Source organism: Centropristis striata, chromosome 6 (genome assembly GCF_030273125.1).
Source record: "Centropristis striata isolate RG_2023a ecotype Rhode Island chromosome 6, C.striata_1.0, whole genome shotgun sequence".
NCBI classification, from domain to species: Eukaryota; Metazoa; Chordata; class Actinopteri; order Perciformes; family Serranidae; genus Centropristis; species Centropristis striata.
The window spans coordinates 19864161-19891212 of NC_081522.1; the positions used below are offsets into that span (position 1 = coordinate 19864161).

Genomic DNA, 27052 nt, shown 5'->3' on the forward strand with positions numbered 1-27052 from the left:
TGTAAAGTCCAGTGTAAGTCGAAGCAGAGCCTGAGTGAAAGTGAGAAGGGGTTTTGGCTGCTCCTGGAAAGTGGTGTTTATGATTCCTCGTCATTAGTGCTGTTAGAGCAGCTCTCCCTGGTCTAGCTGCCGTCTTCTGGGAGTATGACTGGGTAGGAAAAAAGCAAAAAGCACATGGCTGGATCATTGTGTTTAGACAGAGGGTGTGTTGGAGAGGAGGGATGAGAACTGGAGATTGAGGCGGAGAACACAAGACGGACGGAAATGAGGGTCAAGAAAAGCACAATAAATTCAGGGAGCAAACTGAAACTCCCCTGTCCTTAAGCAAACCCAAATAACGGTAGCAGAGCCAAGAACGGGTGAAATAAAGATGAAGGGAACAGGAATAGTCTTTGGTCAGTCAATTACATTTTCCCCAGAGTGTCCCAGACAACTGTGCCTCTGTTTATTTGTCTCAATCATTGATCAAGCCTTTCCACCTTTGACCCCAGACTGCACTGCCTCCACTGATATAGACGGGGGCTAGGGGAGGAGAGGTTACGGCCCTGGAAGTGCAGGAAGAGTGTGATATGACATCCCCGTGCTAAAACTAGCACTGGAAGTACAAGGCGCTGGGGACGGCTGTCTGTGTGGAAGTTATAGACCTAACATTAGGTCAGAGTTCGGAGTGAGGGGTCAGGTACAGAAACAGAGGACTCTTTGTTTGGTCTGTTTGGGTTTCTGACAGACCAGTCACGGAAAGTGTGTTTTGTGACTTGGGGTTTTTGTTGTCTGTGTTTTATAGAGCTCTGTGCCTGGTTTTAGACTATTGTATCTATCTAGTGTTATTTCTGCAAGTAGCATTTTTTCCATTTACAGTGCATTTAATGCATAGAAAATAAACTGTGCTGACTTCTCAGTTCATTAAGTGGCGTTTTACTGCAGAACCAACTGCTGATTTATCCTCCACATTCAGTGTTGGCTACCTGTATATCTGGTTGGATATACATATATTTATAATTCTTGTTTCACTTAGCCATCATGCAGACCTGTCAGGAAAAGTCCAGAAAAAAGCTTTACATTTCCCCCCATTCTTTACAGTGTCCAATTAAACAGTAAACACATCATTTGCGCCACTCTCGGGCTCTTTGCAAATCTCGCTTTGTAATTTCCTTTATCATTTATTGGCCCTATCACGTCCTTTGCAGCTCTTAACCTGTCCTCTTTTTCTGTCATTGCAGGAAGTCGAAGACGAAGCCAAATGGAAAGAAGCCTCCGGCAGAAGAGAAGAAGCAGTACTTGGAGCTAGAGTACACAAAAATCCGCGTGGTGGACTTTGACCTCAAGGAGCTGGTGGTGCTGCCCAGAGAGATAGACCTCAACGAATGGCTAGCCAGCAACAGTGAGTGACTATGGTCAATGATAAAAATATGTAGACACATAGCTCAGGATGATGTCCTGGACAGAAAACAGAACCCAGTGCTGTAGTTACTAAGCCTGTTAACAATTTATCACAGACATTGTTATTATTGCCTAATTTATTATGTAAAAATTCTTTGGTTAAGCTAAGTGTTCGCCCCCCACTTATTTAAAATTTTCCTCAAGGGTTTGGAATTGTTTTTCCAAATCGTTATGCACTCGTTTGGAGATGACGAGATGTTCCAGTGGAGCTGGAGCTGCAGCTTTGACAGAGCCAAGTCCTTAACATGATCCAGGCCTGGCACAGCGTCCAGCCTGTTCCCAATAACACCACACACCGCTTCTGTAAACACCATCGTTTACTGCCAGCTTTGGTGCAGTGTTTAAACTCGTACTGAAATTAATAGTTGTGATTATTATCATTTTTGGAGTTTTGTAATCTCGATACGGCCTAGCTCCTAGATCTGCCTTATGCAACTCTTTATTTTATATGTCTGCCCGTCCTTGTTTTGGTTACATATCCAGACCAGGTGTTCCAGAGGGAAAAGGAAAAAACAAGCATTCTTGCCTTTCTTTTTTAGCCTGATACAACTGTGCTGTATAAAACAGATGGGGCATGCTTTCACTTGTAAATGTGTTGGAATTGGAAGTTATGTAAGTTATCTTGTATCAGCTTGTATCCGCCACTAATTGGGCTTAGCTCGAAAAAACAAACAGTAGAGCTGGGCGAGGTTTTGATTTAAATAGTTTGTTTAACCAAATTAATACTGATTGGAGTCATTTAACTCTGCCCACATTTATAAACCAACAGTTCTTTCACTGGATATTTTCTCACTTGTTGACTACTTTGTTGAGCAGGATAAGAGAGGATGGGTCCTGTAGGGTTCTGGTGGGGCAGTGTGTCTTTTAAAGTGTGTCCTTGGGTTTGTTTGTTCCATTAGGAAGAAGAAACTAGAATGAAAGTCATGCCAGAATGATGAATGATTATCTGCTCATCCTAACAGAAAATCATAGACTTATTTGAGCCACATCAGTAGAGCTACTGCTCAGAAGTTCAGTGCAGAAGCCTCAGTTTAATCATTTTAAGGGTTGGCTTAGGTGTTCTGTCAGTATAAACTGTGCAACATGAGCTTTTATTATAAAAACAAATTAATGTTATTGCAATAATTGAAATCATGAAACTGACAACATTTTATTCAATGGCCTATTTATGGATTAAACTCTTTTGGCTAGTTATAGCTAGCTATTACGTTGACAATGCTCAGCTCTGAACTGTTAAAGAAAGAAAGGCAAACAGTCTACAGTAGAGTGTCACCATACCAGAAAGATCTCACACTTTGCATACAGAGCAAATATTTTTCTCTAAGAGATACATCTGTTCTTACTGAGTACACCCACTTTTGCCTAATGCTTTGTTTTGCAGCATTATAAGCTGTGGCAGAAATACCTGTTTTGGTTTTTAGTGACTGGAGCAACAACTTAAACACTTGTGAAAGCTGCAACCGCCTCGCATTATTTCCATTTTCTTCTGAGTCTCACATGCTGTTGATGGATTAGTGTGTGCATGTGACTTTGACTGTCCCATTGATCACAGTGACAAACAGTCACGCAGTGTACAGTTCCGTAGGTGTGTCATCCAAAGACACGACACACATATTGTCCTCTTATCTTTTGGCAGTGTTTTAGTTTTTCACGTGAAAGTATTTAGGTGTCTTCTCTATGATTTACTCTTGTGTCACAAACACTGATTAACATAAAATCTCTATTTTCTGCCACAGCGACAACATTCTTCAATCTAATCAACCTGCAGTACAGCACCATCTCAGAGTTCTGCACTGGGGACACCTGTCAAGCCATGACGGCCTGCAACACGTAAGTTATCTCCACCGCCTTTGGTTTATTCATCGCTCACCTGCTGAGGCCCATTGGTTTATTTATCAGAAATTGGTTAATTCATCAAGGGATGCTTCCTCAGTCAGCAAGAGACCCAGAAGCTGCCCTCAGGTTAATTTTGGTCTTTTAAGTACCAGCACGGTTTCTGGAATGTGCAGCATGCAGCTCCAGTGTTCTGCACTAGGCTGTTTATTTGCCTTAGGGCTGTTGTACATTGTGTACATTGTGTCCCCAAGCTTGCTGTGTCTGTGCTGCAGCACAACATGTTTAAAAGAAAGATTCACAATACTGATATTAGAGAGTAAGAGATTCCATTTGATATATCGTCCAATATTCTAAATACTCCGATTTATGTTATCACTGACTAGTTTGTTGTTTTGTACGTTCAAAATGCTCGTTACATTTCATTAGTGTTTTTATGTGTCTGTTTATGGGCTTATGTTATTAATTGTCATTTTTATGCTGTTTTATAATGATATAGTGCTGATATTGCTCAGAGCAGCTTTTTGACTCTCTCGGATTGTAGGTCGAAGCACGTTTTGCCTAGCAAACTCTGTGATTACACTGTTTCTAAATTACATCTTTTTCTGCATTATATTCAGAAAAAAAAGTATTTATATTTGACAACATACTACAACAATACGATATAGCTGTAATAGGCCGATATTGGTTGAGCGTTATATCAGTCAGGCTACCTAAAACTATAACCCACTAGGAGTGTTCAGCAGTCATTGTTGGACAAATCAAGTGAGCTTTTAACCCATTGAGGCCTAAAACGCCTGTAAAACCTCTGGCGATTTTAAAATAAGCCCCTAAAACCTGAAGTTTTTCTGGAAATTCAACAGAAGTATCAACGCTTCTACTAAATAATAGATTTTTCAGCCTCTGTAGCAGATAGAAATGAAATTCAAAAAGTATTTGAGAGCTTATACAAATACTACAAAACAACGTATCCGCTTTCCAGGCTTCAATGCGTTAATACCCAATTCACTCCCAAGTGAGAGTCAGAGAAAGACACTTTTTATATATTTTGTTGAGTTTCCACCCTGTCATTTATGTCATTTAACCCCAAGATAAAATGCCCAGTTTACTGGTCAGGAAATTGCTAACTGTCGCTGCCACTGTCCCTTGTCGTGGAAATACTCATTGATCATATCATTTTTCGTAGACGAAGATGCGCAGATTTTGAGTCAGATAAAAGGCAGAACCCCAGAGGTCAAAATCAGCAATGAATTGCGTCGTCTTACTTTTTTAAGTGACTTTTATTTACAAAAATATGCAGCTGAATCTAGTATTAATCACATCAAGAGCAGCTGCTGCATTAGATAGACAGATAGACAGATATACTTTATTTATCCCAAGCTGGGAAATTACAGTACATTAGGCTTATTTTTAAACAAATCTGAACAGAACAGCAAGAGACACACTGGGGACGACTGGAGCAGCTTCACCTTTAAACCCTGTGGTCCAGTCTGTTTCCTTCTGCTGTCTCTAGTCTGCTAACATCATTATACTTACATTAATAGATGTAGTGCTGTGATGATGATAATGTTGAAATGTTCACCAAATGTATGTAATGTTTGTAGAGGGTATAAATATATAATTACTGGCTAATTAATAGGTGATTAAAAATGGCTAATTGCTACTTTGTGCATACCTCTGCAGTAGTAAATGTTAAAGGATAATCACAACATGGTGGCCTATTCATGCCATGTTAAAAGCAGGGGAGGTGACTAACTGTAAGCATTTATCTAACTAGTTTGCCCTGTCAGGGCGGGGGTGCCGTCTTTATGAGTGAGCCCTTGTGTTTGGAGAGAGGCTGTCATTCCCCCTGTGTATACAGAAGGCTGGAAAAACCTGATTACCCACACTTTAAGACACCAAAACACTCACGACACAGCTCCTGACACATCGCATGTAGTAATGCTCACCACGCTCAGCACTCACGCTGGAAAGAAAAACAGGACAATGACATCAAAGACAAACAGAGCCATTGAGGAATGACACGAATATGACAGATTTGCTGTGAGAGACAAACGTGTCATGAGTTAACCTTTAAGTCAACAGTGGATTTTTCCACTGCTGTCACCTGAAGCTAGTGCTCCTAACTCACACCCTGAGAAATGGAAGAAGAAAATGTGCTTCGCCTGCGGTATGTGAAGAGTGGAGAGCCGTGCAGATTAACATGTTTTTGTTTGCACGGTCTATTGACCTGTAAAAAACAGAGGCAATGTCTTGAAAACACCTCTGTCTCACAGCTCCACCCTGGATTTCACTAAAATGTTCAAAGCATTTTCGTTCCTCTCAAACTTTTACTTTTAAAACTATTTTTTCGAAGACGAGGCCCACTGTTTGTGACTGTACCTTCCCCGCTGCCCGGCGCCCCACCCTTTCCTGCCCGTGCAGGACCTGGCACCCGCGCCCCCGTCTGTGGTGAAAACTGACTGAGCCACAGTCGCAGCAGCGTCAGTGCCCCTGCCCGAAGGCAGAGCTCAGCACTATTTTTGGAAGAAAATGTTTCCATGAGCTATGAGGGAACGGAACCATTTGGTAGCTATTTAGACCCATTTTGTGTGTGTGTGTGTGTGTGTGTGTGTGTGTGTGTGTGTGTGTGTGTGTGTGTGTGTGTGTGTGTGTGTGTGTGTGTGTGTGTGTGTGTGTGTGTGTGTGTGTGTGTGTGTGTGTGTGTGTGTGTGTGTGTGTGTGTGTGTGTGTGTGTGTGTGTGTGTGTGTGTGTGTGTGTGTGTGTGTTCACTTTGTTCATCAGCGTTGAGTTCTTATAGGCAGTGCTATTTGGTTTTGGTTGGGAAAAATACACTCATTCACTAATTTATTATCAAATATTTACTTTCTTAAGAGTGCATAACTTTCAGGAAGTTATTTAGCCCAATTTTAAACATTCAGTCTGTCAAACCAAACTTTCGTCCTTAGAGTCTGAATCTTAAAGTTGTTGTTTGATTGCTTTTATTACATTTACATTACATACATACATTACATTTACATTACTTTTCGCCACTATTCCCACCATGGAAACATTTCGTGATCACTTAACCACATCATATAACCTCATCATGCAAGAGAATTATGTATTCTTATACTAACTTTCATTTTCATCATTTCTATAGGATTTTCAAACTCAAATTTGCTTAAAAAGTAATGAAACATGCGGTCCAGGTTCTTCTACAACAGGTGTGGACAACTCATAAATTATGTTGGTGTCTCTGAGAAAAAAATTTAAAACACGAAAATTTTTGAATGCAGCAAGTTCTCATGGCTCTAAACCCAATTCCTCACATTGCAAAACCATTGTGACATACAAATGTTTTAACTTAAAGTTAGCAATATATTAAATAAGCAATTTGTTAAAATTCATATTCAGTAAGATCCCATCAAGCCCCAACCTGTGTGTTCACAAACAGTAAGTAGACCACGCTCTGTAGCAGTGCTTTATAAGGTCATAGTTTCATCATGCTGGGGTGGAGGAGGCATGTTTGTAGTTCAGTCAGCGCCTCCCACAACACAAACACAGTCTAATCCTGAGTGAGTAAGTGTATTGTAAGAGTCTGGTCCTGGTGCTGTGGTCACTAGGTCCTGTCCTGCAGGGTCAGTTATGTGGGCGCTTTACATTCCTCAGGATTTGTAATGTCTGCCCCACTACCTCCCAGCTGCACACTGCAAACACTAACAACCTGCATATTTCTTTTGCCCGTTTCATCAGCTTATTAATTGACCTTTCCAGCCTTTTGTCTCTGTGGTTACCCATCCTGTTTCCCTGCCTCCTCCCTGGTTAGCTCATCTATATCTGAGGTGTTTACAGATCTCCTGTTATAGTTTCCAATCCCTCCGCCTGTAGTTTAGCTATTTGGGTCGGCCCCTCCGTGGAAGTTTGGTCAGCAGCGGGACTCAGAGGGTGCTGTTAACTCCTGTAGCTGCATAGGTATACCCAGACTGCCTTGCGCGTTCGATTTCATTTCAAACTGCCAAGGGGTCTGGAAACCAGGGAGGTTTCTTAGCCCTGTTTTAGGGATCCAATCACAGAGCGGGGAGGGACGGCAAGACGATGACGCGTACTACCTGGCAGACGGAAGCTTGTAGTTTTCTTACAGATCCAACATGGCTGCAGCAGACGCGAAACTCTCTTTAGCTGTAGATGGTGTTTTAAATAGTTTAGAGCGAAATTTGAAAGGCGAAAGGTCTCTCGGCGGCTCCGCTGTCCCCCGGCTCGTAGCGAGATCACCGGCGTTACGGTAGCGGGGCTATTAGCCGCTAGTGGCGCTAATCACCGGCGCTACCGCAACGCCGATGATCTGGCTACGAGCCGGGGGACAGCGGAGCCCCCAGAGACCCGCAGCAGCTTGTTTATTGCCCATAAAATCAGTGGATGTGTGTGGCTGAATGACATGAGGGGGAATAAAGCGTGAAAATAAATAATCTTGCAGAAAGCGAGAACTGGAGAAGCAACGCAGCAGCAACACTCTCTCACAGACACACACACAACAAACATCCATTTCTGTTGCTCTACTACGTCATCTGGTATAACTGATCTGATTGGCTAAGAGCTACCTACAGACGCTTTGATAGACATTCTTAGCGCCCAATAAACGGCTCCGGAGGATCGTAAACCACACCTCCTCTACGGAGAAATGAACGGCTGGTTTCCAGACTAAATCTCATTTGAGATTAGTCAGGTGTTAGCCAGGCTAGTAGCTGCAGGGAATTTGGTCCAATCAGGAAATCAAACCTCCCAGTCACAGAGTTGAGAAAGGCCGTAGGACAAAGATGATCTGTTGATAAGGATGTGGTGGGAGGAGAGCTTTGTAGTGCCACTGGACCGTATCTTCATCCTGAACCGCGTCATCTAGAAAGTGAGACGTCACTGAGAGTCTGGGTTTTCCCTTCATGAGAAATAGTTCCAGGTGATGTCTCATTGGCCAATTATCTCTCACAGCTCACCTGTATGTTTCATTTCCTGCTCGAGAGAATCATTTGACCGTTTTGTGTACAAGGAAATACAGCTGCTACTTCAACCACAAGTTACAAAACATTCATTATGAGTAATTAAAGTTTTTTGTAATAGTAATAGCATCCTGTTTCTCAATGAATTGTCTTAAGTGCTGTTTTGCAATGCATACATGACAACACTAATCGGTATGTTTCTTTCTCTTTGTAGAATATACTACTGGTATGACGAGAGGGGGAAGAAGACGAAGTGCACTGCTCCACAATATGTCGACTTTGTAATGAGTCTTTGTCAGAAACTGGTCACAGATGAGGAAATCTTTCCTACAAAATACGGTGAGTGTCCTTTTGAAGGTTTTCATGTCTCCTGGAAGTCTCTGATGTCGTTCTGCTGCCCCCTGCTGCAGCAGAAGGATGGAGTAAATGAGCAATGGTCCAACAAAAACATTATAGTGATAATTATTTAAGAATGCATGTTATGGTCATTTCCCCTATTAATTATTCTGCTGTTTGATTCCTTGAATAATTGATTAATCATTTGGCTTTAAAAAAAATGCTCATTACAGTTTTCCAGGGCACAAGTAGACAACTGCAACTTATCAACAAATCAACTTGTCATTTCAACTTTAATGCTGTATTATTCAAAAGACCTAGAGTTATACTTTTAGAGCCATTTAGGTGTTATACATTAAATAATATACTTTTTTTTTTAATGAACCTAGTTTTTAAAGTTTATATCTCCAGTAAGAACAAAATAGGCCTGTTGCTGAATGTATTATTGTACATAAAGTATCTTGGGACAAACATATTGATTTTTGACTTTTACAGGATTTGTTGATAATAATAAAAACAATAAATTCCCTCCTGTGTCTAATGCAGTCTCTCCTGTCTTGTTTCCTTTTTTCTCTCTTCAGGCAAAGAGTTCCCAAACTCCTTTGAGTCCTTGGTAAAGAAGATCTGCCGGTACCTGTTCCACGTGCTGGCTCACCTCTACTGGGCGCACTTTAAAGAGACGGTGGCTCTGGACCTGCAGGGCCACTTGAACACTCTGTATGCACATTTCATCGTTTTCGTAAGGGAATTCAACCTGGTCGACCCCAAGGAGACCTGTATCATGGACGACCTGTCCGAAATCCTCTGCACCCCTGCCCCGCCCCCGGCCCCGACCCCGGCCCCTTCTGCCCCAGCCTCGGCGCCCTCCCCTTCTTCACAAAACCACGTGACGGAGAGATGAGCGGGGGGGGGGGGTCAGTGGTGAGACAGCAGCCCCGGGGGTGATAGAAGATAAGATAGAGGAGAGAAGGAAAGACAGCCTGGCCCCCTTCCTCGGTGCCAGCAGGACTTTAGAGACCTTCCACTACCCTTATATTTCGCTACAACACCAACCAACCAGCCGGAAGGAAAGGGGGGGAGGGTTTTCGGGGGGGTTAGGGTGGCGGGGAGGGGTTTGTCACGCCAGCAGGAATTGGCGTGAGTGTTCCTCCCAGGGGCAAATCCCTCCCATCTTCTCTGCAATTTAAACTAGGAACAAAAAAGTATGTGTATGTTTTATTTTTGGTTTTATTTCACTTATTTTTTGTTGAAGTTTTATTCAGTTTTATTTTTTGTTGTGGGGGGTGGGTGCAGTGTGTCCATCAGCCCTTCACCTCCTTCTATCCTCTACCTAACATAAAGTACAGGAAGGGGGCTCTGCTTTGCTTCAACCTACTATTGTACAGTGCTGTTGATGTGAGGAGGAGAGGCGTCTCTGCTCACCTGCGGGCTCGTCCCACCCTCCTCCTGCAGCGGCAGGAGGCGGCCTGCAGGCGCACGGCCACTACGCTGGCCAGTAGGGAGCCACGTTACTGCCTGACGGGGCGATACTAGCCAATCACTGTTTGGGTTGTTTATGTGGGGGATGGTTAAAGCGCTTCCTACTCAGGACCTGAAAGAATACGTCACTGCTGCCAGAGAGAAGTTATTCTCTTTTTTTTCCAATTCTCTGTCCCTCGTTCACCAGACTGCTCAGTCCTTCAGATGTTGATCGTGTTTAACTACAGTTTAGTCACATAATCACCTGGTGTTACCCCTAACAAACATGTCCCAGAGCCGACCTGTAGAGGGCAGCAAACATGAAGAGATCACAACAGACACAGGGAGACGGAGAAGAAAATATAAAGATTGTATGTTAGATATTTAATCTGATCAGAGTCGATACTTTGACACGGACCGGTGCCCGTATGAGGCTAAATCAGAGCTGTTTGCTGGTGGTCAGCATAGCAGCAGCCCCCTGAACCACCACCACTAACACCACTACCCACACCCACTCCAGCAGCACAGAAGGACAAAGACATGAGGTAATGTCTGCAGGCCCAGAGAGGCACAGATGGAGACAGAACGAGGGGTGGGAGTCGATGGTGTGGAGCTGCTCTGCTGTTTAACAGTCACCAGTACTCCCAGTGCAAAGCTAAAAAAAAAAAAATCTCCACTTCTGTTTTTTTAGTTTTACCTGTCCCTTTAAAATTTGCTTTAAAAAAAAAAGATTATCAGAGGAAAATTAGCTCAGAAATAATAACAATAATGTTATCATTACACATGTATAGAAAATGCACAGTCTGCTTGGACTTTACTGTACAAAGAAACGCAAGCGGGTTCTGTCAGACATAGCCTCTGTATGGAGGAGGATTGGGTTTATAATTCTCCTTTTTTATTTATTTTAATTTTTTTTTTTTTTTTTTGCAGGGTTCTTCAGTTCTGGCTCTCGTTTTTATGTATTTTAATTATTAACTAAGTTAAAAGCAATTTAATATTTTAAGCTCTGCGGATTATAATCTAATAAAAGAGAGAAATGCCACCTCGCCTCTGTGTCTTTTGTATCAATGTGTTTATGTGTAAATTATGCAGATGGAAAGAAACATGAGCATCTTGTGTGAGGTCTAATAATCATGATGCTATTTTTAAAGGGGATTCATTTTACACCGTTTATTAGTCACGAGAAGTACTCCACAAGGAAAAAATCTTGATGATGTCCTCGTGATGTCGTCAGGGTCTGAACCTGGTGAATAAAGATTTATAACAGAACGCTTGAGTTGCATTTAAAAGGTGTAGGGTGCCTAACATATTACCATACTATTTAGTTTTCCCCCATACATAGTGTGTCAGTGCGGTATTCCCAAAATACCAGGATGTCCTACTGCATCTGGTCACATTTTACAGTATGCAAGCTGCCAAAGCTATTGTTGCTTTCTGACCCACAATCCTCTGCACAGTGTTTATTAAAATTTAAAAAAAGCGCTTCTTTTTTCTCTTCTTCTTTTCTTCTTTAACATATAGCACTCCTGTAGCAATGACAGTTAGCTCTTAAAGTTCTGTACTTACTTGATTCCTGTGGTCTAAGTCTAGTACCATCAGGTTGAATGCACTTATTGTAAGTCGCTTTGGACAAAAGCGTCTGCTAAATGACATGTAATGTAATGTTTATAAGCAATAAGGTCATAATTCAAGGTGCAATGTTATAATGAAGTAATATGTTCTAATTGTGTGCATACTGAATGAAACGGTACATTTCAAAAGTACAAAAAAAGAATGATTTGGAAAGCGACAGTAGATGTTGACCAGACAAGTAGGGTCACCTATAAAGGCTGATGCATTATGGGACATGTATTTTTGATTGAAGCCTACTAGGGCCTAAAGGTCAGGATATATCTGCGCCTGTTGCTTCATTTTTGACTCTTAACTCTTTTGTGAGTAGAACCTAAACAACAAGCTGGCCAGGTAATTGCATCAGGTAATATTGACTTATGACAGATGGTGTATTGGTATTGGCAAAGAAAGAAATCCAAAAGATACGTTTTAAGTTATTAAGAAACTATTGCAACCTAATCTGTATAAATGTCTTTCACAGTACATATCTTGGTCTCGAGTCTTTATATAATAACCAAATTGCACTTAGCTTAGATTTTTCAAACACTGAAGGTTTGACTACGATAGCAATATTTGAGTCAGTCTTTGCTTGTGATTTCCCAAACTTTGTGAAAGTGCAATACTAAATAATTTATATGTCCATTTTTAAATTAGATTATTTGGCTTCCCAACCACAACACACTTTACATGAACCACTCTCCTTTATTGCTTTTCTGATACATGCAGTCACTATTCACTTTTGAAAGATCAAACATATCCAAACCAGACTTTCTGTTCATTCTGGGCACCAGGACTTATCAGTTAACAACAGTCACCTCTTAAATTCTCAGTGCATTCTGTCTTTGTGCGTTTTCACACTCACCCTGAGTAGCTAGTAGATGTGCGCATACATCTGACTGATAAAGAGATGTGATGGTGATTACTGATTACTGGTAATCCATAACATATATTAACTATAAAATAAATATTACCTTATAATTCAATTATCTTCAAACTTAAATAATTAGTTTTCATATAAAATGCTGGCAGACATGGTTTACACAGACTATCAGTTCAGGAAATCTCCATCCTGGACCGCTGCCGCCTTCTCACAGATGACCGCAAGGGGACCCCCTCGTTCAGTTTAAACTGAGCGATACCACCGGCTTCATCTAGAGTCTTGGCGCTGCAGCACGGTGTCGGGACCTTCATGGTGTTACCGAACTTGGAGTAGTCCACCGCGTACATGCCGTCCTCCTCGGAGACTGTGGGCACGAAGCGCTGCCCCCACAGGATCTCCTCCGACACGTAGGACGTCCTGGCCTGCATGGTGATGCCCGTGGTCTCCACCACCCCCTCCAGCACCGCGATGACCTCGACTTCGTCGTGCTGCAGGTTGAAAGCGGACATCTCATACAGAGGGCTGTCCTTGTCGATCACATGACAGATGATGAGGGGGGACACCAGGAAAATACCGTTGGTGCCCACCGGGTTATCCATGTGGATGTCGATCTGGTCCAGAGGGACCACCTCGCCCTCCTTGGTGGCGGTTCTCCGGACCACCTGCAACCGCACGGAGGCGCTGATGATCATGCTTTTCCTCAGATCCCCGATGCGGATCATGAAGCACAGATTGTTGTTTCGGACGGAAATGACTGCGTGTTTGCTGAAAATGAGCGTCTCTGCGCGCCGATTGGCCTGCGCAGTTTTCATGAAGATGATGCCGAGCATGATGGCGTTGATCACCAACCCGACGATGTTCTGCACAATCAGGACGATGATGGCAGAGACGCACTCCTCCGTGACCATCCGGCCCCCAAAGCCGATGGTCACCTGGACCTCTATGGAGAAGAGGAAGGCGGAGGAGAAGGAGTGAATGTCCGTTACGCACGGGACGAAGTCGTCGTCTCCCTGGTCCAGGTCGCCGTGCGCAAAGGCAATGAGCCACCAGACCATCCCGAAAAGAAGCCAACTGCACAGGAACGACATGGTGAAAATGATGAGCGTGTGGAGCCATTTTAAATCTACCAGCGTGGTAAAGACGTCCTGCAAGAATCGGCCCTGTTCTCGGATGTTTGTGTGCGCTACATTGCAGGTGCCGTTCTTTGCGACGAACCGAGCTTTCCTCGGTTTGGACTTAAACTTTGGCTGCAGGACATTCTCAGCCAAACGTGTCAGCAAGTAATCCTCAGGAATGAGTCCTTTCCTGGACAACATAGCGCTCCCATACTATGGACTCACAGCCTTTTGGCTTTGAAAGTACTGAGTCGTCTCTGTCCAGCTGAAAGATGAAATATTTTCCTCTTTCCTGGTGTCTTTTCCTCCTAGTCGTCCAGCTCCTCAGCAGCTGCCGGGCGCAGGAAGGAGAGTCTTGTTGTCGCCCGTTTTCTGGAGGTATGTGCGCTCCTCACGTTGCCTCCAGATCAGGCGCTCCACAACCGCGAAGTCCCAGGAGAATATTCTTCTTGCAGCTCTGCAGCTGCCGCCGTCACTCACAGCACCCACTGACCGGGCGGAGATGCGCCACACCGCCCCTGTCCCATTGTGAACCGACCCACCAGTGGTGCGCACTCACCAAAAAACTCAGTGAGATGTGAGATGTGGATGCAGGAACATAATGGTTCTCTGAGCTGAGTTTTATCACCTGAGTTTAGTATCGCTGTTGGCTCACCACGTGAGGTGGAGAGGTGCTCCCTCCCTCCCTCCCTCTCTCCCTTCCTGTGGTTTTCAATGAGAATGCAGGAGTGGAGCCATTACGCATCAAAAGATGTTTGCCACAGGCAGCTTATACTCTGAATATATAATGGGTTAAATATAGGGCACTCTACAGTAAATTATCTTCAGGCTGTTTACTCTAAACCTTGCATGAATAGAAAGTGGATTGTTCATTCAGAGGATCCAGATTTAGTCTTTTCATTAACATCCAGTCTGCTGGGTTTCCTCTCCTCTCTCACCTCCCATGCAAACTTAATTTTACAGACTCCTCTGGCATCCACATAACTCTCTAATGTCACATGTCAGTCCTGGCTGCAGCAGGCTCATAACACTGTGACACCTCTGTGTACATGAGGATGATCACTATGCTTTGGTCTCTGGCTCTTTGTCTCATCTCTCTGAACGGCGTCATGTATTCCTCGGCTAATTTTAAACCTGCAATCCACTGATGACTCATTTGTTTTGAACAGGTCATAAAGTGTCACATACACAAGCAATTCATTTTATTAATTTTAGTCAACAACCCCAACAAAAACACACATAAATTTGATGATAATTTATGTTTTATTAACAAAGAATTAACTTTTTTATGTACAAATATTATACAATATGATTAAAAAATAAAAAGAATATATATTCCATGGGACAATTGCACTTTGAATGTCTTCCTCTAATGCTCTCCTTCTCTCTGTCTCTTCTTGTGCTACTTGTCTGCTCGCACGAAGGAGGTGAAGACGCTGTCCTCCTTGTCCAGCAGGGCCTGGGGCCTGTCGTGCTCCAGGATGATCCCCCGCTTCATCACAATCACCAGGTCGGCATTCAGGATGGTGTGGACGCGATGCTGAGCGGCGGAGAGAGAAGGAAACCACATCAGAGAAAACCGATCCGCTGTCATTCACACTGACACGTCCTTAACGAAGCTTTTGAAGCAATAATGAATGCTGTATCACACAAATGTCTCACTCTACATGGATAAGTACAATGTAAAACTGTCTGTTATGTTAAAGTAGGAGATGAGATAAGAAGGAAAATGTTCCTCCAAAGTAAATACCAGAGGTTACAGTTAAGTCATCACAGATTACCCTTCCTCATTCTTGATAAGTTCAGCCCAAAAGAGTAATCTTAAATGAGCGGTTATGACATTCATAGAAGTTTTTTTTTATCATGAAGTAACTTGGAAGTCAAGCATCTGCTCTGGTTTGACCCTCTCCGACTTTTCTCTTTTACCGTTTTGCCCTTCAACACAATCCTGTAGAAATAGTTCCTAATAGCCCATGCGGCATCTGTTTGCTGCTTTGCCTCACTTTACAAGAACTTTATCAGCAGTACAGGACGAAGGTCAGCGCTCTCTGGGGGAAATCTGAGAGCTGCAAGCCTTACTGGCTCAGTGTGTGTGTGTGTGTGTGTGTGTGGGATACTCACTGCTATAGTAACTACTGTTCGGTCAGCAAATGCAGTCATCACCACTTTCTGCAGGATGCTCTCCTGTGAGGACAGAGAGGAGATTCAATTACTTTCACATTGACTGAGAATCAAGGACAAATACAAAAAAGCACAAGTGGGAGATGAGGTAAAATAAAGAGCCATTTTAATAGTTAACATGTTCCTTGTTAGTGTTAAACCCCCATCTTATTTTTCAAACTTTCACCTCCCTTGATCCTCGTCACGTTGTCCCTGATTAAACGCTCGGCCGTGTCTCCTCGAGGGCAGTGCAGCTGCGTTATTGGAAGCTAGAAATGTCGCTCTTTGTGACCGATCATTCAGGAGAGGCTCTTAAGTACCAACACTGACTCTCCCTCCGGCTCTGAGTATTTTCCCTCCATTTCATTCTTTCTCTTTCTGCTTCATGCACACATCCTCCCCCTGGCTTTCTTTCTATTCTCCTCTTATTTAAACAAATATCAATCAAAGGTGATTTTCTCTTTGTTTCATGTCTACAGATGGAAGTAACCTTGTGACCTTTTCTTCAACCCTCCCTTCAGCTGTCCCTCTTACTGCTAATTCCCTCTTTATGCCTTCCTGCCAACTGAAAGTGCTCAGGTACACAAAACACACTGACCGTTGCCATGTCGATGGACGCAGTGGCTTCATCCATGATGAGGATGCTGCTCTTCCTGACGAAGGCTCTGGCAAGACAGAAGAGCTGTCTCTGACCCTGGCTGAAGTTTTCTCCTCCCTCCGTCACCATGGCATCTAAAGGAGAGAATATATATATAAAAAAATAAAATTAAATTAAATACACAAATCATTCATATACAATATACATGTGACATTACATTGGCAGTGTTACTTTAGCTAAATGAGAAGGCAGAGTTGATTGGCCATTTACTCTTGGCCTACAGATCAATATCTTATTGATTTGTTATTCACGTCTCTGTTGTGAAAAGAGGCCAAGTCATATAATGATGCTTGAAAAACTAAACTACTCTCCAATGGTCAATTAGTTTCTAGTTTGTTTTAAAAAGGTCTTTTTCTTTTGTGGCGTTTTTTAAAAACAGAAAGATCCTATTCTATCTTCCCAGGAAGATACTATTGTGAGGTGAATACTTCAAAATATGAGTAAAATTATTTTTTTATTATATTTTATATCGGAAATAAAATGCTTATTTCTTTAGTCAATAATACGATAATAATGAAGAATAAAAAATTTTATCTTTTTTTTTTTTACCTCTTACCATAAAATGATTGGGACAATGTGATTTAGTCTTGACCAATAAAGTGTACATCTTTTTAAAACTTTATTATTAATCTCTTCCAAATATATCACAATGAAAATGAAACCACAATTAACAGTGGATTGTGTCTGACAAATATATAATATATATATAATATTCAAATTAAAATAAACAAAATTATTCCAACTTTATGGGCGTTCATGTAAATACATAAATAAATATAGCTTTGAAAAAAATCCTTAAATAAATAATAATTATAATAACAATAACAACAACAGTAATAATGATAATATTAAAATAATAATAATAAAACAATACATGTTAATATTAAATATAAAGAAAGTCAATATAGTTCAGTTTGTTAGTTTTTTAAATATACTCAAAGGATGACCTTCACCTATTTCAGAAGACTTTTATCAGATAATTCCATATACAGGAGATTTATTTATTTATTATTTATTTCAGGAGAGTCTAAAGATGTTCACTCATGTTATGATGAGTTATGAGATTATGCATTGGGAAATAGGCTCACTGCAGTTAACTGTGGTCTGCTTTATATGCAACAGCAGACTCCACAGTGACACTTTAACTTGATTAAAGGGCAAAATGAATTAGCCATTAACTCCTGGGTTAAAAATCAATATCTTTGTGAACGTTTGGCTCCAGTGAAAGTAAACCTAAGCGGTGAGTAGCTCACTTTCAACATGTCACACACCAACACACTCTGACACGAGACAAATGAAAAGCAACTGAAGCAGAAATACATCAGGTGAGGTGAGCAGCAGCAGTCTATAACTCCACAGAGGAGTGAGTGGCTTCTCTGTTGTGCAGGCGATGACAGAGACATGAAGGACTGAGTGATGAACTGCAAATCAACAGTAGCTATTGTAAGACTGCAGAGAGGAGGCCCCCCTGCATCAGCATACCACACATTCATCAAGTATGTAGGTTAACTCTGCTGAAGAGGAACACGGCTCTCAGCTAATATCTGATCTGATGGTGAGACTGCCGCAGTCTGCAACTGTCGTCAGAAGAAGATTACTTTTTATATTTACCTCTGCATTTAACCCATCCTTTTTTACACACAAGTGAACACACCATGCAAGGAGCAGTGGGCAGCACATTACTGCTACAGTAGTGAGGTGATACTGTAAAGATAACGTCAAGTAGTTCAATGTTTCATGTCAGTATCCGGGACTCTCCAGTTGCAAGCCCGATTCCTAACCTCTAGGCCACGGACTGCCCAGCAGAACAGCGACCTGAAGAGAGCTCAGAATAAAGTGCCTGTAAAACTGCAGGACGGAGTGGCTACACAGAGCACAGAGCAGACAGGGACTTAAAAGATTCATGTTCATGTGTCCTGATACGGCAGGCTGATCTGAGTGAGGAGACTAGGGTTGCAATGGTTTGAGGTTTGCACTATGTGATAACTGCTTTAGAAAATTTCACAGTATTACGATACAGTATCACACAATTATTATTAGTTGCAATGACCCTGAAAGGAATGAGCAGATTTTGGCAACGCAACGGATGTATGTGTAAAAAGTCTCCCTTTTGAAAATAAATGTACATTTATTTCATATGCTGGAGATAAGCAAATGCACTTGAGCAAGGCACCTAACCCCCCTGCACAGCTCCCCGGGCGCAGTAATGTGCTGCCCACTGCTCCTTGCATGGTGTGTTCACTTGTGTGTAAAAAAGGACGGGTTAAATGCAGAGGTTGAATTTCCCCATCGTGGGATTAATAACGTAATCTTCTTCTTCTTCTTCACACAATATGATGACTATCAATTAGGGATGGGTGTTTGGAAGAAACCCGTCAAGTCGATTATCTATAACGTTAACGATCAATGAATCCATTAATCGCTGCATGCATACATGGGCAAAATAAAAGATATATATACAGTACTATGCAAAAGCCTGTTTTCATAACGGACGCTTTTTTTTCTCGAAAGGATGAAAAGAGACTTCCTGTCGATCGTTAAACTAAATCAAGTGAGGTGATACTGTAGAGATAACGTCAAGGAGTTCAATGTTTTATGTTTTAGCCCCCCGATCAGGCATGAGGTTAGTGTTCACAGTAATCTTGCATAGTAAGCTAGTTTTGGTCAAATTAATACTCTTGTATTTCTGTGTGTTTTATAATTGTTATTGTAACTTTCAGTTTGCAAACTGTAGCTTTATCCAACTTAATTCTCAGTTCATTGGCTTATTGATGATTCTCAGCTGAACTGAACGCTCAGCCGTGTTTCAGTTCAGTGAGTACTGATACGCAGTCGGAGATGAAAATTAAAAAATACACAGATCAATTAAGAATTCCACGTGATCAACCAAATTCTTAACAGCCATTAATCGATCACTGATTAATTATTACCATCCTTCCTATCAACTTTTATACCATGGTATACCGCTCCAACCCTAGCTGAAACACTGGAGTAGTCATGAATGATAATCAAAACAAACATATTTTCTCACCCAGGCCTCCTGGAAGAGATTTAACAACCGGCTTCAGCTGAGCGATCTCCAGAGCTTCCCACAGCATCTCATCTGTAGCCTTCATCTCTGGGTCCAGGTTGAACCTACACACACAAACACACATACATGCACATATATACACTATTTAATTAAACTTTAAGTTAAAGAAGGATCAAATGTAGTTATGATCTCCATCTATTTCAAGCACAGACTTTATGAGAGTAGTCGATGTAGCCTCTGTGTCTGAAAAGTGAAGCCAATGCAGAAAACCTGCATTCTTCCTCATGGCCAGTAGGGGGCGACTCCACTGGTTGCAAAAAGAGTCGAAAGTCAAAAATGACTGTACTTCTGACTTCTGAACCCCTCAGTAAATATTTTCCTAACAAGTTTATGTTCTCAAATGTTAGTTTCAACTCTTCTTCAATACAGCATGATGTTCATTTTGTACATTATTGTCCCATTTGGAGTAAAATAGTCGATAAAGCAGGATATGTTTATGCGGGCTCAGTATGGTTCAGTTGGTAGAGCGGTTTCACACTGACCGGAAGGTTGGTTATCTTGTGATTGACAGATCACTACCATGGAAATAAGTGGAGCAATGGGTCATTAACAACGCATCAGTCAGATCCACCTCTTGTTCCTCCCCAGCTTCTCCCTCTTTCACCACTTTTGATGGCGTCAGACAAAATGCCAAACTCTTCAGAAGTTAGGCTTCACAACATTGGTCCACAAACTGATGGGTGACTTCACAGTGGCTTTGTCCAATGTTCAAGTATTCAAGTAGTCACTTGTAAATGTATCACAAATATTTATATCCTCTTAACCCTTTATCAGGCGAACAACTATATTTGGTAACTTCAGGTAATATCTCTACAAAAAAGTTGCAAATTTACTAGATAAAAGTGGCAAATCTACAAGAAAAAAAGTTGCAGATTTAAGAGAAAAAAGTGGGAAAAAGCAACTTTTTTCTCCCAGATTCACCACTTATTTATTTCATTTGTCGCCCTATTTAAGCTGTAATGTCCACCTGCTACCATCACTCCCCAGTCTCTCTCTGTGCAGATGTCTGTATGCTGTGGGGGAGTGATGAGGTCAGAGTTGAGACCAGTGGTGGTTCTAGACCAATTTTACTGTGGGGGCCAAGGAGGGGCCAGTGTTTAATCAGAGGGGCACATTAGCACATGAAAAAATGGCAAAGATGATATTTAAGCATTCAAAATCTTTGAATGTCTTGAAAAAGACAGAAAATGACCAAAAAAGACACAAAATGACCAAAAAAAGACACAAAATAACTAAAACAGACACAAAAAAGACACATCAATGTCACCAAAGACAAAAAAGACACAAAATTACCAAAAAAAGACACAAAAAATACACAAAAAGACACAAAATGACTTACAAAGACACGTGAATACATGAAAAGGATTCAAAAATGGACAAAATAGCCCTATAAGACTCCATAGAGTTAAACTATTATACAATGTACACATTCTGAGTTTCTTTTGTGTACAATGAGATATTGTTTGAACAAAAAAAGGTTAGAATTGTTCCATTGTTCATTGTTATAAATTGATCATTTTATTATTAATTTGACACAGGGGCCAAAGGCTTCCACACAGGGGCAGTGGCCCCTGGAGGCCCCTGTGTAGAACCGCCACTGGTCGAGACACCAAAACATGTAAATAAACTTTACACTGTAATACTTTGTTGTGATCTAAATGACTAATACATCCCAAACTACAGTCAGATAGCATCACACAGTTTTCCTTAAACGTCTCCTTATCTGTTCTCCTCCAACATGACAAAGCTTTTATGGGCACTGCTGCTGAAGTCTAAAAATAATCCTCTCCAGTGGAGTTTCAGAGGAATGTCCTCTTATCTACAAACCCTCAGCTCTACTCGTGTCTTTGAAGTGTGTCGCAGTTTGCCAACTGGCCCTGTTACTGGAAATGTTTTGTCTCGATTATCAGTGAATCTGAATCTCTGTGATGAGTCGTCCTGTTGGTAAAACTAATGCTGCAGAGGAGTTCACTGTACCGGATGGCGCCGCTGAACAGGATGGGGTCTTGGAGGATGATGGACAAGCGAGACCTGAGGGTCTGCAGAGGCAGCTTGGCAATGTCGATGTCATCGATGACAATCCTCCCTGTGTCAGAGAAACAAATAATTAACCACACACACACATCACATTAAACTAAATGGCATTACACATTAGTGAAGTTAGGGCCGATGTTTTATTTTACCCTCAAACATGTCCACCATGCGGAAGAAAGCCAAGGAGAACGAAGATTTGCCGCTTCCTGTCCTGCCACAGATCCCCACCTGAGAACAAACCCATCAAAGTCATCACTATCCCCAACTTTCAATCATTCATTTAACATATTTTCTGGAATTTGCGTTCTGTGTCACAGGTTTCCTCCGATTGGATACCTTCTGCCCAGGGTCGATGTGTGCATTGACATTTTTGAGCACTGGCTTCAGCGTGGCGTCGTACCGGACGCTCAGATTCTGGATCTTGATCTCTCCCTGTCGGGGCCAGCCGTCAGGGACCTGAGACACTGCTGAGACAGCAAGGAAACATCTCTGTATTTAACCTTCACCTTTCTTACCCCTCGATCATTGGGTTATAATTGCTATTTCTACATATGTGATCATTGGAGTCGGAATAAGATTTTTTCAACTATGTTTGAATTAATTAAAAATGTATTTTAAAGCTAAAAAGGTACTTTAATTTCTCATGCTAGGGGGTGTCTCAATTAAAACCTTAAAAAAAGATAGCCTTTGATGATGTCATCAAGTAGTGTGGGATTATGGGAGTGGTTGTCTCCATTATTGAACAACCACCATTGAAGATAAAAAAAAAATCTGTCTGACATAATGCAGACAGAAATGACAAGACAAGACAAGACAAGACAAAAAATGTTTTTTTTTCTTTTTTCACATTATGTCACTTTAATTTAATGAAATACTTGGAAGTAATGTCAGCCAATGTAATGTTAACTTCCTAACTTACCATTCGAAAAGTTCCCCAACAACTACTGCAGTTAAATAACTTATAATATATATAATATAAGTGTTAAGATATTGAAATATCTATCTGTCTCTACTGGATTAATGTGTTGCAAAATGGCATTTAATAAATGAGCTAAGTGCTGTATAACTGAGTGTAATTTTGTGACATTGTATGACTCTGACATATGATCTGCTATTTTGCAGAAGTTTGAGCAACTAGAGGGCATAAAGGTAATTATTGACACCATGACCAAATGGAACTCATGGTTACCTTGAATACAATTACAGATTTCTGGGTCTGAAAATTGGCATAAATGTGGAAATGTTACTTATGATATCTTTAACCGGTGAAAGTGGGATAAAATACATTTCTTTAAGTAGTATGATACCCCTTGGGTTATCAATAGATGTGGAGTAAATGTAGTCAAACTTTAAACTTCCTCCTGGTTGATGAAGACATCACAAAAACCTCATACAGGAAACTGGATCTGATCTCTTTGTGCTCTGGTTGAACTGGTGAAAGAAGGTTTAATTTAAGATGAAGTGTGACTGTGTTGCTGCACTCACTGAGCAGTCCCTCGTAATTCTCTGGTTCAGTCTTGAGCAGGCCGTTAATCCTTTTCACCGAGCCAAGCTGTACTTCCATGTCTGCCAGGTTACGCACCATCCAGTTCATGTAGTTGGACACCTGAGACACGGGGGAACGAAAAGTAAGGTCAGTGCACGCACTTCAATAGCTTTGAGACACATTTGTCAGATAGTCCAGTGGTCTGCAGTACGTAACATAAGGCTCATTAGAATTTTGGGTACCCTTTATAATAAGGTCCTTAATAACCATTAATTAACAAGTAATAAGGCATAGTTCTCGCTTTAGATCCGGTAGTTGCAAAAAGCATAGTTAAGTTATAGTTAACTTATAATAGATGAGCAATAAAGTATATATTTTTTATATAGTATATATTTATTTTTTTTTAAGATTATTTTTTTTGGCATTTTTTGCTTTATTGATAGTGATAGAGTGAAAGGGGGTGATAGAGGGGAAGACATGCGGCAAAGGGAGCCGCGGGAGCTTCGAACCCGGCTCCACCGCAGCGAGGACTGTAGCCTCTAAACATGGGGCGCCTGTGTAACCCACTACGCTACGGACCACCCCAATAAAGTATATTTCAATATCAATAAGCAAACAAAATAAGATTAATAAAGGCATGGCAAAGACATAATGGGTGGGTCATGGGTGTTTGTAATGCCATTATTAACACTTATATAAGCTTATAAACACACAATAATGTTAATAAGCATCTTGTAAGGACTTACAAGGGCCTTATTATTTGTTAATTAATGGTTATTACAAGGACCTTAATATAAAGCGATACCGAATTTTGTTTCTATTTTATCTGAAAATGTTAAAATCTACAAATGTGGAGACACGTGGTTTTTACTGGATGAAACTATGATTATACTGAGAAAGAAGCAAGTTTTACAAACATCGGTAACACTTTACAATAACCATCATTTATAAATGGTAAACAGATCATCATCATTTATAAACCGTTTATAGGCCATTTAGAATGGTAAATTCATAATTTATTAATGTTTAACTAACTACATCATCTATAAATGACAAATAGATGGTATATTAATGTAATTTATAGTTACTTTACCATTAACAAAGAGTTAAATTATAATTAATAGTTTATTAATAGTGTTAGTTGCACTCATTTTAACATTTTTAACACCATATTAAGTATGTTAATGATTCATATACCTTTAAGAAATTGGTTTAAAACATTTAAAGATTAAATATGTAAAGCACTTTGTAAATGGTTAATAATTGGTCTATAAACCATCTCTAAACATCACTTAGTTGGTTATTGTAAAGTGTTACCCAAACATCTTGTAGTATGTTTTTTATCAATCTCTTAATAAGCAGAAATGTTGAAATAGATTTTCTGCTTGATTTTATATTACAACATATTTAAAAGTTATTTTATTTTCTGTTCCAAGAAAAGAAAATGCAAATTAACGACTGAATGCGTTCAAGGTTGTTGCCTTTAAAAAAATCTCCATCTGTCTCCCTCTAAAGGTTGTAGAAAATATTTTATTTAAATATTCAGTCAAATTAAAAAAAAAAAAATGTTTTAATCTCTCAATTTTAATCAAAAATGATGAGTCGTGAATATAGTTAAAAATATATAAAAACAAAGTTAATACACTAACTACACAAAAGGCTAAATACTTAATTCTTAATTGGGAAATAATAAAATTTAAACATTTTGGAATGTAGAATATACACAATTTGTAGCTAAAATGTGTTAAACCACCTGTACTGTCCTAAAACAGTAGAGGTAAATGAGCAATTAAACACACACACACACACGCATTCTTGTACTGGAATACTGAATTCCCTTGCAAGGTTATAATAGTTTTGTATTTTTCATTAGTTTTAGTTTTAATTCTGTTGTGAATTTTTGTTTTCAAATTCAGTTAGTTTTAATGAGTTTTTAAAGTGAGTTTGCTAGTTTTAGTTTAGCATTTATTTTTTGAAATGCTTTAGTTTTAGTTTAGTTTTTATTAGTTGTAGTTGTTTGTAATGGGGTATTTGTTGGGTGGGAGATTAAAAGAGGTCACAGTAAATTTTGCCTTTATTTCCTTTGCCTTATTCATCTTCATTATGCATGAAAAAAGTTGACAAAGATGAAAACGAAGGACATTTTCACTATAATTTAGGTAGAATGGTAACCACACAATACAGTTTCAGTTAATAATCATTATCATGTAACCTTTAACCCTTAAAACAAAGCCTGAAATCTCAAAAAAGCCTTTAAAGAAGTGAGGACTGGCCGAAATGTCCTCACTTTGCAAAAATGTCCTCACTCAGTTGGTTAAAAACGTGTTGTGGTCCTCACTATTTAGGAAGAACAAGAACACACACACACACACACACACACACACACACACACACACACACACACACACACAGCCTTACCATGAGTGCGTAGGTCAGGCCCAGCCCCACCAACCCGGTGGACAGCTCGCTGTAGAGAGCGTTAGTGATGGAGGCTACAGCTGCCACCAGCACCACACAGGCTCCAATATACTCCTGCAGAGAGAGACATGGTAAACTTCACAGCAGAAACATAATGCTTCACTGAATAATTTAAAAAGGTCAACAAAATAAAAGCAGATCCATTAGTATGGATTGTCGTGGGTTATTGATATGCTGCCAAAAAGCTTTGTGTGTTTTTTCTTTTGCATCTGTGCACATGCATCCATAAACATGGATGCATGTGCACATGGAAGGTAATTAATCTCTTCTGCTGCTGGGAAACACGACGAGCTACAGAATGTGACATTAATGAAGGGAGGAAAAATTCAGTTTTTCAGGAACCCAACAGAGGGAGCCAGCAACATCAACAGAAATGTAAAGCAGCTGGTGTCTGATAAACAGTAAACAGGACTGATGGGAACAGGGGACGGATCATTACCATGCGGACCTCCAGCCAACGGTTGGCTGCTGTGAGGAAGAGAGAGGCGATGTTGTTGGCATCAGTAAACTGCAGTAACCTCTGTCTGAACCGGGGCTCATACCTGCCAACAAAAAAAAGACACAACTCATTTCTATTTGTGCTGTGATGTCCTGAGAGTCCATCTGCCTCCACTATTTACTGCTATTCTGCTCTGCTCTGGTTCAGCATTAACCAATTAACTAATACCAACGTACTGTCTGAAGTGTTGAATGATCGATACATTATCAATGATTACACCATTTCAGCTAAACTGTTTCTAATCATTTAAGAGGAAAGTTAGATAACGCTTTATAATAAGGTCCTTAATAACCATTAATTAACAAGTAATAAGGCATTGTTCTCGCTTTAGATCAGGTAGTTGCAAAAAGCATAGTTAACTTATACACTGAAAAAAGAACCAACTTAATTGAATTGTTTCATTTGGTAACACCTAAATGAATTACATTCTTTCAAATTAATTTAAAATCAATTGTGTTAATCTAACTTATTAAATTAATTTGAAAGAACTTAATTCATTTAGGTGTTACCAAATGAAACAATTTAATTAAGTTGGTTCTTTTTTCAGTGTAGTTAAATTATAATAGATGAGAAATAAAGTATATTTTAATATCAATAAGCAAACAAAATAAGATTAATAAAGGCATAGCAAAGACATAATGGGTGGGTCATGGGTGTTTGTAATGCCATTATTAACACTTATATAAGCTTATATACACACAATAATGTTAATAAGCATATTGTAAGGACTTACAAGGGCCTTATTACTTGTTAATTAATGGTTATTACAAGGACCTTAATATAAAGCGTTACCAAAAGTTAGTTAAAATTATACTGAAAATGTGAAAGTATTTGAATTAAGGTAAGGATTCAGAAATATCTGACTATACAGACAACATTAACGAAGCATTTATTTTTATCGAACAGAATACATCAAAATTAGGAGCACTACTGGTCAGTGCAAAAAAAAAACCCCTGAATAAAATCACAAAGAACAAAACTTTTGGGGAAAAAACACCC

General features: G+C 40.3%; 3 protein-coding genes and 1 long non-coding RNA gene across 9 annotated transcripts in view; 2 read left to right on the plus strand and 2 right to left on the minus strand.

Moving 5' to 3' along the window:
• mob2a (MOB kinase activator 2a) overlaps positions 1 to 11088 on the plus strand; it is a 65616-nt gene extending 54528 nt beyond the window's left edge. For all 4 annotated transcript variants that reach the window (XM_059334978.1, XM_059334977.1, XM_059334976.1 and 1 more), the window contains exons 2-5: positions 1221 to 1381; positions 3177 to 3270; positions 8462 to 8586; positions 9165 to 11088. In XM_059334978.1, coding sequence (XP_059190961.1) covers positions 1221 to 1381; positions 3177 to 3270; positions 8462 to 8586; positions 9165 to 9484 — 700 coding nt within the window. In that variant the 3' untranslated portion in view covers positions 9485 to 11088. The remainder of the gene's footprint in view (positions 1 to 1220; positions 1382 to 3176; positions 3271 to 8461; positions 8587 to 9164) is intronic.
• Positions 11089 to 12353: 1265 nt separating this feature from the next.
• On the minus strand, positions 12354 to 14182 carry kcnj11 (potassium inwardly rectifying channel subfamily J member 11). Its single transcript, XM_059334973.1, has one exon. The coding sequence runs from the start codon at positions 13846 to 13848 to the stop codon at positions 12706 to 12708; it is 1143 nt and encodes a 380-aa protein (XP_059190956.1). The 5' UTR covers positions 13849 to 14182; the 3' UTR covers positions 12354 to 12705.
• Positions 14183 to 14985: 803 nt separating this feature from the next.
• The window catches only part of abcc8 (ATP-binding cassette, sub-family C (CFTR/MRP), member 8), an 84176-nt gene continuing 72109 nt past the window's right edge, over positions 14986 to 27052 (minus strand). For 2 of the 3 annotated variants that reach the window (XM_059334961.1, XM_059334960.1), the window contains exons 30-39: positions 25994 to 26096; positions 25495 to 25608; positions 23076 to 23196; positions 21927 to 22057; positions 21740 to 21818; positions 21534 to 21642; positions 19497 to 19600; positions 16406 to 16539; positions 15769 to 15831; positions 14986 to 15187 (exon numbers count right to left, since the gene is read on the minus strand). In XM_059334961.1, coding sequence (XP_059190944.1) covers positions 15050 to 15187; positions 15769 to 15831; positions 16406 to 16539; positions 19497 to 19600; positions 21534 to 21642; positions 21740 to 21818; positions 21927 to 22057; positions 23076 to 23196; positions 25495 to 25608; positions 25994 to 26096 — 1096 coding nt within the window. In that variant the 3' untranslated portion in view covers positions 14986 to 15049. The remainder of the gene's footprint in view (positions 15188 to 15768; positions 15832 to 16405; positions 16540 to 19496; positions 19601 to 21533; positions 21643 to 21739; positions 21819 to 21926; positions 22058 to 23075; positions 23197 to 25494; positions 25609 to 25993; positions 26097 to 27052) is intronic. The other variant, XM_059334962.1, reaches the window with a different exon arrangement.
• On the plus strand, positions 19514 to 22661 carry LOC131973123 (uncharacterized). Its single transcript, XR_009394537.1, has 2 exons — positions 19514 to 19593; positions 21908 to 22661. It is a non-coding gene; the product is annotated as an uncharacterized LOC131973123 (long non-coding RNA).

What these genes read in the sequence shown, in the direction of transcription:
- kcnj11 (XM_059334973.1), bottom strand. Translation starts at nt 13,848, where the DNA reads ATGTTGTCCAGGAAAGGACTCATTCCTGAGGATTACTTGCTGACACGT.